The following is a 13,393-nucleotide window of genomic DNA, read 5'->3' as shown; positions in this document are numbered from 1 at the left end:
CAGTTGTATCTAAAGTGGGCCGGACCAACCGGAGCCTGTTTCAGCGCTGTGCAGTCAGAGAATCTCTCCGGTCCTCCTTAAATGATGGTGACAAACATGGCGTTTTTTCCGTGTGGTCTGGGGGTAAAGAGTCGTGTCTTTGAGCCCCGCCCTGAATGAACAGTGAACACTGACTCGACGTTATCAGCCTCTGAGCGCCACGGAGTAAACTTCACTGTGAAGAAAGTCCACAGACTTTATTATCAACTGTGGACCTGCAGATAAAGTCCAACAGTCAATGTCTGCAGAGGAACTCCTCCTCCTGCACAGAGCACCCAGACATCAGGAGAGTCTGCACGGCTGCTGAATCCACCGAGGAAGCTCCTTGTTGACACCGTAAAACATCTCAAAGTTAGGCCGGTGGTACCGCAGTCATGTCGGGTCAACCCAGCTTTGTGAGTCCGTTCTACAGACCTCAGGTTCTGGCTGCTGCTGCTGCAGCTCCGGCGGGCAAAGCCAAACTCACTCACCCTGGGAAGGCTATCCTGGCAGGTAGGAAACTTTCTCCACATGCACATGAGTTGTTTACAACTTCTAACTGTGATCCTGTGTGTGCAGATGTGATCGGCTGCACATCTGTTTACTATGCACTTATCTTACATGCATATAAGGTGCATTGCGCTCTTATAGTAGTGATAGTGATCTTAAAATCAACAAAAAGTGAATGGGATTCAATGTGAGAGTCATGCAGCACCACCAGACTCATTTTTACATTATAATTTACAGTCTTTAATGTATATTTTTGCACATTTTTACATTATAATTTACAGTCTTTAATGCACATTTTTAGATTATAATATACAGTCTTTAATGCATATTTTTAGATTATAATTTACTGTCTTTAATGCACGTTTTTAGATTATAATATACAGTCTTTAATGCACGTTTTTAGATTATAATATACATTCTTTAATGCATATTTTTTAAATTATAATTTGCAGTGTTTAATGCACGTTTTTGCATATTTTTAGATTATAACAGTCTTTAATGCAAATTATTGCACAATTTTAGGTCATAATTTACAATCTTTAATGCACATTTTTAGATTATAATTTACAGTCTTTAATGCACATTTCTGCACATTTTTAGATTATTATTTACAGTCTTTAATGCATATTTTTAGATTATTATTTACAGTCTTTAATGCATATTTTTAGATTATTATTTACAGTCTTTAATGCACATGTTTGAACATTTTTAGATATAGTAGTGATAGTGATCTTAAAATCAACAAAAAGTGAATGGGATTCAATGTGAGAGTCATGCAGACTCATTCACTGTCTTCATGTCTCAGCCTCTGCACACAGCAGCATAACATGTTACTTGTCTTATGGGCTGGAGGTTGGACAGTGTGGTGTGTTCCTGGGACCTTTACACTTTATCATCCATGGAGGATTTTCTTGGAAACCAGATTGAGATGAACTCTGGTTTCCTGCTCTGCTTCAGTAGTCAATCAGTGACAGATGCTCAAACTTCAACATTACAATCATTATTGGTGACGTTGCATCATCAGCAGGATGTACTGATGAATGTTTAACCCTGAAAACATCATGTTGTAACTTCAGTAGTGAAAGAGGTAATCAGATCCTTTACTTCAGTAAAAGTACTAATACCACACTGTGAAAATACTCCACTACAAGTAAAAGTCCTGCATTCAAAACCTGACTTAACTATCTAAAAGTAGGTATCAGCAAAATGTAGTTAAAGTACTTTATGTACTTTTAAAGTACTTTATGTACTTTAAATACTTAAAATAAAAGTATTCATTTTGCAGTACAATTCACTTTGAGTAAAAGTAAGTTTTATATCAGCTAAATGTACTTAAAGTACTTAATGTAAAGTATTCTTTCTGCAGTAACATGTATTTAAAGTAAGTAAGTAAGTAAGTATTATCAGCTAAATTTACTTAAAGTAAAAGTAAGCAAGTTTTATCAGTACTTAAGTACAGTAGTTGAGTAAATATACTTAGTTACCTTCCACCGCTGGTTGTCAGCAGTTCAGCGGGAGTTTTCTCTTGACCTATAGTGACCTTTTCCTGTGTGCTCAGAGGCCTCCAGGTCTCCATGTTCAGTTCCATGAGCCACGATGACAAAGCATATTCACACATTCAGCTGGGTCACAATAGGATGGTTGTCCATGCTGTTTGGTTACAATCAAGAACACATCTGCTTTAAAGCTGGTGCAGATGTTATATATTATAGTCAGTGGTGGAATGTAACTAAATACATTTACTCAAGTACTGTTGAGGTACTTTTTTAATTTAAACAAACAAGATGTAACATGTTAACTAGTGAGATTTAGAGGTGCTGGTAGCTGAATGTTACCTTTGGACAGAGCCAGGCTAACAGTTTCCCTCTGTTTCCAGTCATTATGCTAAGCTAAGCTAACCACCTCCTGACTGTAGATTCATATTTAATGTACAAACATGAGTGGTATCAATCTTCTCATCTAAAAAAAAGGAAATATGTCCTAAAATGTTGGAAGTAGCTCATGAATATTTAATTATGAGTAACGTTCACACAGACCTTATCCAATTTATGACAATTACTAGAATAACATCCTATCCTATAATTACTATAATCATTAATAGCCTCAATTATCAGACCATTAAATAACAGGTGTCACATAGTAGTCACGTGTTCTATCTTGAATGTTAAAAAGGTAAACTGAGTTTTGATTACACGCTACTTTGTGCTGCAACAAGTGTCTTTAAAAGTAAGTCCTAAATAAACATTCAGTCTCCCCTCGGTGACTTTCTAAATACCTGTCCAGGTGTTTGTAGAGGTCAGACTCGGTAAACTGGTTCTATATCTTTTTCCAGCTTGAATACGAGGACATAACGCAGGTACTACATGGAGGCTTGTTTGCAGATGATGATGCTGATGATGATGTGGACTGTGTTTTTGATGCTTAATTTATAGCTACAGTCGTAACGCCAGTCTCTAACCAAAGGAATGCCCGGGTGTGCAGCCAAAAGGCACAAAAATACTGTAATCTTGTGATTGCACGAGCACAACTGCAGTGTTGTTTCTTTTGCATGACATTTTGGTAGAAAGAATGCATGTTAAAAGCATCAACAAAGGGCCCTTTTTTAAACATAAGAGGATGAATTCAGGCTTGTAAAATGTTAAACATATAGCATCTATTTTTAACAGTAAAGCTTTTTCTTTTTTTAGCTTCTTTGACACTTCCGCAAAAAACGTGTTGTTTTCTTAACCCTCTGAGACCCGGCCGACTTTACTGTCCTTCAGAGGCTGCAGCAGTTTTAGAGCTAGAGTGAAGATATATATATATCATATGAAACTACAAAACCTAAAGAATCTATTGGTACCAACCATGTCATGCTAGCTTGTCGGGAAGGAGGTTAAATAACGCTCCAAAGTTATGCAACATTTTGGCGAGCTTTGTAGGGAGACCATTTTTTTAAACTTGACCTCACTGTATAAAATGACCTGTGGTGACCTCTAGGAGAATCACAGCCTCATGAAACTCTACAGCCACAAACTAGAGACCTAGAGCATTCAGAGGATGGATGGATCAGACTAGAGACCTAGAGTATTCAGAGGATGGATGGATCAAACTAGAGACATAGAGCATTCAGAGGATAGATGGATCAAACTAGAGACCTAGAGCATTCAGAGGATGGATGGATCAAACTAGAGACCTAGAGCATTCAGAGGATGGATGGATCAAACTAGAGACCTAGAGCATTCAGAGGATGGATGGCTTTCCTAGCTATAGATTGATAATAAGGGGGTTTCTGAGCAGTTTACACAACAGAAGTGCTCGCCATCCAAACGCCAAAAAATCTCCAAATGTCAAACTTTTTTTTTTACCAAATCACAGCATGGCTTTTTCTCTGGTGTTCCTCAAGGTCTTGGTGTCTTAATGTGGTATTTCAGAGGGATTATTGAACATTTTTATCAATGCTCGAGTGATAAAAAATGGTTAAATTTGGCACCAAATCTGTGTAACAAATAGTATCAACCCAAAAATTGCTGACCCTTATACACTTTCACAATTAATTTTAATAATTAATTCATGAATTCATGTTTATTTCTGATTTATGACTAGAACAACTTGACACACAGTGTTGAGCTGCATCTCAAATTAATCTCCAGGTTCCCAGCTTTCAGATGATGTACACCACTTCTATGTGACATCTACTGTTGACCTGCTATCTCCCCCTAAATACCCCTGGACTCCCCTAAAGAAGACGGCTCTATTGTGGGTCTCGGAGGGTTGACAAGTAGTCGCTGCTCATGACCTGTTAGTGGGATAACTTGTCAAACTTGTTGACTCAACTCTTGTCCGCTGTGCTGGTGAACCAGTCCACTATCAGGCTGCTGGTATGTGTTGCTGTATAGGGGTGATGTGGTGAACAGTGTGTGCTCTGAAGGCTACACAGTACACACCCCCTTAGAGCTGGAGTCAGGCCAGGGGGAGTATCAGCAGGCAGCATCACACTGAGGTCAGCTGAGCCAATCAGCTGCAGGCTGAGTGTTTGCTGTTGAACGGCAGATGTGTGACAGCCGGGGATTTAAGGTGGAGCAGCTGGTTCATGCTGGAGATGAAAGATATGACCTACTGGGACATACAACATGTATAGACTTCCTCCGATCATTACTAATGTGCACACCGCTCAACTTTTCTAGCTTTTATCTAGAAACTTTAACTGTATTTTACCTCACCTACAGTATTATTTATTAACTATTAATTATTTTAATATTATTTATTTATTTTACAAGGAGACACTACAGTTTTATTTATTTATTTAATTATATATTTTATTTTATTTATTTATTTATTTTTTTGTATTAAAAGTTTTCTGAAAATATATTTTTAAATATGCAAATGAGGCAATATCTAATTAAATATGTGCTAATTTGCATCCATTTCCAGAACAGAAATCTGAACATTGGATAAAGCCAGGTTCAAAATTCTTGTTTAATTTTGTTGACATATTAGAGCAGCCATTTAAAAATATTTTTTTTCGCCATGTTTTTGTTAATAAAATGTTGTATAAATCAGGTTATAAATGATATATGAACAATCCCCTCTGTAAAAACCTTCAGAATATAGAGAGGAATGAAACTGGAAAGTTTGGTTTATGTAAGTGCTGCTGAAGTGGAGATTTCTGGGAAAACGGCCTTTAAAGATTGTTAAATTTCATACATTTTGACTCTACAGGTGAATAGGGTAAAATATAATAAATAATAGATATCACCATGAAACTTACCCAGTTGACTACTTAAATAAAGACAATTATTTTTTGTATTACAAGTTTTCTGAAATGTTATGTTTAAATATGCAGATGTGCATTATCTAATGCTAAATTTGGTGAATTTAGGAGAAATCTACAAATAGACAAAGTAGTAAAATAAATGTTTTCTGTCCACTAGTCTGAAAGAAGACATGCTATGGAAGCAAAATAGCCCAAAATCCCAAGATTGACCAATGCATGAAAAACCATGTTTTTGCCTGTAGTGTCTCCCCTTGAAGAATAATTTTAATGCTCCTATGTCTTGCACCTGTGTTTTTATTTGTATTTTCTTTTTTGTGAAGCATGTTGTATTGCATGTTTTTGTATTTTTATTTTTTATTTAACCTTTATTTATCAAGGATAATCCCACTGAGATTTCAAATCTCTTTTCCAAGGGAGTCCCAGCCAAGACGGCAGCGCTAAAAGTTTCACACTTAAAAACACAAATTAAAAACAAAACAGCAAAAAGTTAAAAACAACAGACTTAAAACAAACAACAAATTGCATCAACCAATGAATTAGCAGTGTTGTTCAGTAAGTAAAAGTATGAAATGATATGCATAAATAAATGTATAATCATTATTATTAATTGTGAAAAATGCTGCAAGACAGTGTGATTAATTAGGCAACGTAGTTTTGTGAAGTATTTGAGTGTAAAAGTATAAGATTTAATATTCAATAGGGTTTTTTAAAAGTTAATGGCAACACAAGATTGCAAAAAGATCATGAATTCTTGTGGATATGTGGAACAGTATTTTAGGAAGTAGATTAGATGAAGACAAATTAACTTAATATAATTGGCTGTATTCGCTGTCTGAATGCTTCTTTCTCCCTAAAATGCATTTGTGTGGTGTTGACAGAACAAACGTTAAAGCGTTAATGTTTCTTAACTCTCTAGTTAAATTTTGTCTGTACTTAATCGCGTGTTTTTCCCGTTATTTCAGGAGGGATAGCTGGAGGCATCGAGATCTGCATCACCTTCCCCACAGAGTACGTTAAAACACAGCTGCAGCTGGACGAGAAGGCCAATCCTCCCAAATACAGAGGCATCGGTGAGTTTATGCCCACTGGAACCTTCATTGCATTGTTATTGTCATGTGTGATGTGATGCAGCTACACTCTGTTGTCACTTTATTAGGTACACTTCTAAAATCGAATGCAGCCCATTAAAAACTCAACTCAATTTATATATGCGTAAATACTGTATGTATGCATGTTTATAGGGTGCATTTGTATATGTATACTGTATAGTATATATTATTACTACTGTATTGTTCTTTCTTTTGGTGTATTTTTAATATTTATTTATGTAGCTTTTACAATTTTGATTTTATTTGTCCTTGCTGTTTGTTTATACCTGCTGTTTTGTGTTTACAGTCTTTATTTACGTATTTATTTAAATTAAATTATTTTTTATTAAATTTTATGTAGGCCAGCGATTAACTCTTAAGAGTATCAACAGTGTGGTTATAATTTTATAGAATATCACTGTTAAACCAAACCAAACAAGTAAAATAACCATCATTCATATTTAACGCTAATATAGCTTTTACAATTTTTATTTTATTTGTCCTTGCTGTTTAATTATACCTACTGTTTTTGTGTATCCGATCTTTATTTATGTATTTATTTAAATTTAATTAAATTTATTTTATTTATTTTTAATTTAATTAAATTAAATTAAATTAAATTCATTTTTATATAGGCCTGAAATTAACTCTTAAGAGTCACAACTGTGATGTTGTATTTTATAGATATAATAGAATATCATCATTTAACCAAGCCAAACAAGTAAATGGCCATCTTTCAGTTTTGAGTAGCCATACTTGGTTAATGGTGTGACCAAAAGGAAGTGACTGTTTTCAGTATAAATGGAGTTTACAGATTCAGCAGTTCACAGTGGTTGTAGATTTAATCAGCTGATGTCTCATTAATCTCAACTGATGCTTAAGATCCAAATTATAGACACGACAACACGTCCCTTTCAGTTTCTGCTTGAGTAACAATCAGTAGTACGTGTAGAGACACCGTGTTGGTGCAGATTTGAGTGAACCAACAGATGTGTGTTTGCGTAGTACCTCAGTGTTTGTTATCTGTTGGATGAGAGCTGGTGAACTTTGGCATTCACCATGTTTATGTGTGGAAACTCAGTATGACGGGATGTTGTTTCACATCTAGAGACCAGAAACTCTGTTTGTCTTTTAACAACTTGACCATTACAACAACAAAGCAGCGGCTGATTCTGTTAAATGAACCGGCTGTTCTTGGCAGTAGTGTAGTAGTCTTTTGATATTTGTTGATACGTATTATTTTATAATCTGCCCTCTCTCTCTCTCTCTATCTCTCTCTCTCTCTCTCCCTCTCTCTCTCTCTCTCTCTCCCTCTCTTTAGGTGACTGTGTGAAGCAGACAGTGGACGGTCATGGTGTGAGGGGTCTGTACAGAGGTCTGAGCTCTCTGCTCTATGGCTCTATACCTAAAGCAGCTGTCAGGTACTGCAACCCTCCAACCTCACACACCTGTGCACACACAGACTAGGGCTGTAACACATGTCTGACTAGATTTTTTTAATATAATCACTCTGGGAGAGACGATTAGCGTAGCGTTTACCGTGGAAAACGGTTCAGTGAATATTGAATATCTAATAATTAATAGTTTATATGGACTGATTAACTCCGTCAATACTCTATTTCAAAGAGATGTGCCCTCTCAAAGTAGTGCTATGATGTTGGATTTTACAGCGACTGTGATTAATGCAAATGCAGATCCCACTGTTCTGATTGCATAAGTCAACTTTTTTATATACAGATTGTATGCATATGGTGGTCGCAATATATCACCTTGCTTACAGTAGTATTTCTTTTATAAATCAATCTTTTTTTCAAGTAACAATCCAACCTTTCAAAGGGATTTTTCACAACCTGGAAATAAAAAAATTGTGGTTATTAATGGTTTATAACTGATCAATGAAGAGAGTTATTTATTAATTATCAAAGCCACTTTAATTTATAAACCATGTATAAAGGTTGCTTTATTAGAAAGTGGTGCAGATTATTTTTTAGTTTGAGTTATTAATCTTGTTTTTATTCTCTGCTACAGATTCGGGGTGTTTGAGTTCATCAGTAATAAGGTGCGTGATGAAAATGGAAGACTAGACAGCAAGCGAGGATTCTTCTGTGGGCTCGGAGCCGGAGTGGCTGAGGCTGTGTTCGTAGTCTGTCCAATGGAGACAGTTAAGGTAAAAAAATAAAATTTTAAAGCGTGCATTAATTAAGTATTTGGTCACTGAGGGGCAGCATAACAAGGCGTAAACACAACACTGATTTAACCAACCTGACAGAAACCTCTATATGGTTTGTATGGCTCATCCTGTCCTCCTCACGAGTTAAAGATCCATCGTACCTCCATGCAAATAAAATATCTCTAATGCCTCTGGTTTTAAGGGCTACTGTTTTGATTCTTTGACAATTTATTGATCATTGTTATAATGTCATTTTAGGTCAAATTCATCCATGATCAGACGTCAGCAAACCCAAAGTACAAGGGCTTCTTCCACGGAGTGAGGGAGATTATCAGAGTTGAAGGTGAGGAAGGTTTCTGTTGCGTTTTACTGCCACCTCCTGTTCAGACTCCACCACATACAGGACATTTTCTTCTGTATCTGAGTCATCACATCTATTATTCACAGGGTAATATTCCTCCTCAGCCCCATGTGAGAGTTTTAATATGATAAAGCTATGATAATGTGTTTTTAGGACTGAAGGGGACGTACCAAGGCCTGACAGCCACCGTGATGAAACAAGGCTCCAACCAGGCCATCCGCTTCTACGTCATGACTTCCATGAGGAACTGGTACAAAGGTGAGTGAGTGAATCACTTCTACATCTTTTATAATCACCACATGCAACCTAAAGAGCAGCCAAACAATCATCTTTTGTTTTTGTTTTATTAAGGTGATGACCCCAACAAAGCCATTAACCCTCTGATAACCGGGCTGTGTGGAGCCGTTGCCGGTGCTGCCAGCGTGTTTGGAAACACTCCACTGGATGTCATAAAGACCAGGATGCAGGTGGGTTGAATAACAACACGTTCACCTGTTAGAAGAATCTCATGATTTAACCCCGAGCAGAGTGACTAACATGTACGTATGTTATTTAACAGGGACTCGATGCTCACAAGTACAAAAGCACAATGGACTGTGCCGTCAAGATCATGAAGCATGAGGGGCCGAAGGCGTAAGTTCACTGAGTTGATTTATGGAGAATGACTGATAATAGAAGGAATTTACATATTTTGTATAAGCTGTTTTTATGGAGAGTTTAATAGTTGGAGTTGAGAATTAAATTAATAGTTCGACACAAATACACATATTCACTTTATTGCCGAGAGTCAGATGAGAAGATTGATACCGACTCGTGTCAGTATGTGCAGGACTATTTTATTTGTCGGACACAGTGACTTCCCGGAGTCTTGCCGTCGCAGTGAGGTTGCTAGGCAACCAACTGAGACCAGGAAGTCTCTGCGCCTGACCACGCACATAACCCACTGTAAAACCTCAACTTGACATTTTTATACTTTGGTTTTTGTACGTATTAACACATTTGTGCAAAAGAAATTTTCACATGTATGAATAATGAATAAATAAAAAATTAATGCAAAAATTAATTTAAAAATAAATACATAAATAAATAAAAGGGAATATTTAAAAAGAGGTAAATTTGTAAGGGAATTAAAATAATGGAATTAATACAAAAATAAATAAATAAAGAAGCAAATCAATTAATTAATGGCTACATTTATTTTTAATAATGTTTTTGCTACATTTAATGACATTTATTTATTTATTGAGTCGTTTATTTATTTATTTTTTCATTTTAGCAGGTTCTGTCCTCCATACTATTTTGGATTTTAAAGTAATAAAATTAATGTTACTATTAGTAGTACTAGTATAATGGTGTTTTGCCTTGAAAGGTGACTGGGATTCTGTGATAATGTATTTTTGAATAATCTCTGTAAGTGGTTGAAACCTTTTGGGTGCGTATTAACTCTCTTTGTCCCCTCCAGGTTCTACAAAGGTACTGTTCCCCGGCTGTGTCGGGTGTGTATGGACGTGGCCATCGTCTTCGTTATCTACGAGGAAGTCGTGAAGGTCCTCAACAAAGTTTGGAAGACGGACTGAAATGGACCCTCCCCCCCTCCGTCAACATCCCCTCCGGTGCTACACAACAAGCAGGCGTGTTAGGACGGGCCGCTCACATTACTAACCAGGCCAAACCAATCTCCCTAAACCCTGCTTCTAGGTTCTAATATCTACCTCTACATGATTTATCAGACAGAAAGAAAGAAAGGGATTGGTATGTTCTTGATTTTATTTATAACAGCTTCTACAAGTGGAAGATTTATCTGCATGAAAAACAGCTCCAGATTGCAGAGTCACTGCTTACACTGGCTGTTTTTTTCTTAATTTCCAGAAGGGGGAATTTCCTTAAGAGCTCAGGGAAAGGAGCGGGGCATTTATTTAGATAAATGGGAACGCTGACAGCGCTTTGAAGTCAGTTATACTAAATCTGCAATCAAAGAGAAACCAATACCCGACCCAACATAATGTGATTAAGACACTGAAGACAAAGAAATTATACTTGAAATGAGAGATTATATCAGAGATCAAACATTTTAAAAGCCCTCTTTATATGCATTTATTTTCAAAACCATTATTTCATTCAGTATCTGATGAGATCATTTATATTCAGATGTCACGTGCTGCAGAGGCGACAGGTACAAAACTAAATGCCTTAAATCACAAATGAATCAACATTGTAGGATCCATAGTTATTTTAATTATGTCACATACATACACAACTTCTGTAGAAATGCACATTTCCACAAAAACAGTGGTTGACTTTTAAGTTGCAGAGATGCTTTAAATCCATTAACATACTAGAATGTCTGCTATAAAAGTGCCTATGTATTCATTTTGAGATCTTTTCAGATTAAGAATGATTGAATGTTGTATGTGCTTTAGTCACTACAGATTTTATAATAATGTACTCAGTTGCACACGTTGCTGCTGTGGTGCCACATGTTTAATTCCAGGCAGTTTATGAGGTATTTTCTGAAATGTTTATATCTTCTAAATTCATCCTAACTGATGGTGAATTTCTGCTTTTTAAATTGCCTTTTATTGACATGCCTGTTTGAGAAGTGCCATTAATAGTGCCTTCCAATCTCATTCCAGGGAGGACGAGTGCTTTAGGATAGATTTTATTGCAGATTTTTAATTTTTAACTAATTGCCTTTTTACTTTTTACACCAACTGTTGACCCAATGTGCCAACTGCTGCTCACATACATTTAAATATATTATTATATATATATACATATATATATATATATATATAAATCCATGTTCTAGACTGGAGTTTGTAGCTTGTGAGTCTGGCATGTTTACATGCAACGCTGTTCATTGTTTTCCTAATGTTTACTCCAGCTTGCATTCATGTAGACTCGGATGTCATAGCTATTTAAATATCTTTTTTTTTTCATATTAAGACATGAAAAAGAGTCCAGTAGTTAGAACCGAGTATTGTGCCTTCGGTCTAATTAATTCTAACATCTCACAAATAAACATTGGATCAGACTGTTCATTTTGTTGTGTTCATTTCAACGATCATACCGGTCTCATTTTACAGTATTTGTTCTTAGCAGTGAGTGGAAGAAGTACTCTGATCTTTTTACTTAAGTAAAAGTAGAAATACCACAGTGCATTCTCTCTATGAATTTAATTTTAACCATTAGAATATGTAATACATATAAACATGAACACAAAATTACATCTAGTGGTTAAGAATCTGTAACATGTTTATTTTTTATATGGTTTTCATCACTTGTTCTTATTAAATGTCCTTAACGCAACATTACAATAACTTTAATTTTATACATTTAGAGTTTTTTAATTTCTATCATTTTTTTAAGACATTTAAATTAATTTTTTTTCATCAAGCTTTGTGCATCAGCGTAAATATTGATTTTAAAACATTTTCTTTTTAAATAGGGGATTGCATGATTTTCTCTACACCCTGAAAAAAAGTAAAAGACAATAACCATATCAATGAATCAAACTTTATTTATATAGCACCTTTCAAACAAGTCAAATGCAATTCAAAGTGCTGGACAGACGATTGACAAAAATAGAGTGTTAAAAATGGATTTAGAGACTAATGCACACCAAAACAACCAATATAAAAGTTCATTGAATAAGAAAGCAATTAAAGATGGGTATTTAAGATAATAAAAGATAAATAAAATACAAGGAAATAAAAATAACAATAAAAATATACCACACAAAAAAACACACAAAATATGCAGATTGTATTAAAATAATACAATTTTAATGAAATAAAAGAGAATAATGATCAGCAATAAAATGTTGATTAATCATAGATGTCAGTCTTCATACACAAAAATACAAATATGCTGTGTTTTATGACATTTATTTATTTATCGAGTCATTTATTTATTATTTATATAATATATATGGTATATCTTATATCATATATATATATATATATGTTTATATGTATATATATGTTTTTGATATTAGCTTGGTTCTGTCCACCATACTATTTTGGATTTTAAAGTAATGCAAATATTTTGTTTGCAAACAAAATTGTACTTACTCATGCATTCAAAATCTTACATAAGTAAAAGTACAGACGTATCAGCATCCAAATATACTTAAAGTACCAAAAGTAAAAGTATTCATTATGCAGAATGGCCCATTGGTTTTTGTACGTATTAACACATTTGTGCCCGCAACAGAAATTTCACAAATGTGAATAAATAAATAAATAATTAAATAATAATCCATAAATAAATAAAATGGAAAATAAAACAGAAACAATTTAATGGGGAATTAATAAAAAGATAAATAAATAAAATTTAATAACAAAAAATGTTACTATTACAGTACATGTACCTCATAATTGTACTTACTCATGCATTCCAAATCTTACATAAGTATCAGCATCAAAATATACCTGAAGCACTAAAAATACAAGTATTCATTATGCAGAATGGCCCATTTAATAGTCCTA

General features: G+C 34.9%; 1 protein-coding gene across 1 annotated transcript; it reads left to right on the top strand.

Annotated features, from left to right (window-relative positions):
* The first annotated feature begins 42 nt into the window (after positions 1-42).
* slc25a1b (slc25a1 solute carrier family 25 member 1b) lies at positions 43-11,942 on the top strand. Its single transcript, XM_037753443.1, has 9 exons — positions 43-531; positions 6,247-6,354; positions 7,694-7,793; positions 8,401-8,539; positions 8,801-8,885; positions 9,057-9,161; positions 9,255-9,370; positions 9,463-9,536; positions 10,366-11,942. Exons 1-9 carry the CDS (start codon positions 414-416, stop codon positions 10,478-10,480), a joined length of 960 nt encoding a protein of 319 aa, XP_037609371.1. The 5' UTR covers positions 43-413; the 3' UTR covers positions 10,481-11,942.
* The last annotated feature ends 1,451 nt before the right edge of the window (positions 11,943-13,393 follow it).

Source organism: Sebastes umbrosus, chromosome 19 (assembly GCF_015220745.1).
Source record: "Sebastes umbrosus isolate fSebUmb1 chromosome 19, fSebUmb1.pri, whole genome shotgun sequence".
Classification (NCBI taxonomy): Eukaryota; Metazoa; Chordata; class Actinopteri; order Perciformes; family Sebastidae; genus Sebastes; species Sebastes umbrosus.
Note: the sequence above shows the minus strand (reverse complement) of the source record. Positions and strands in the feature narration are given on the sequence as shown.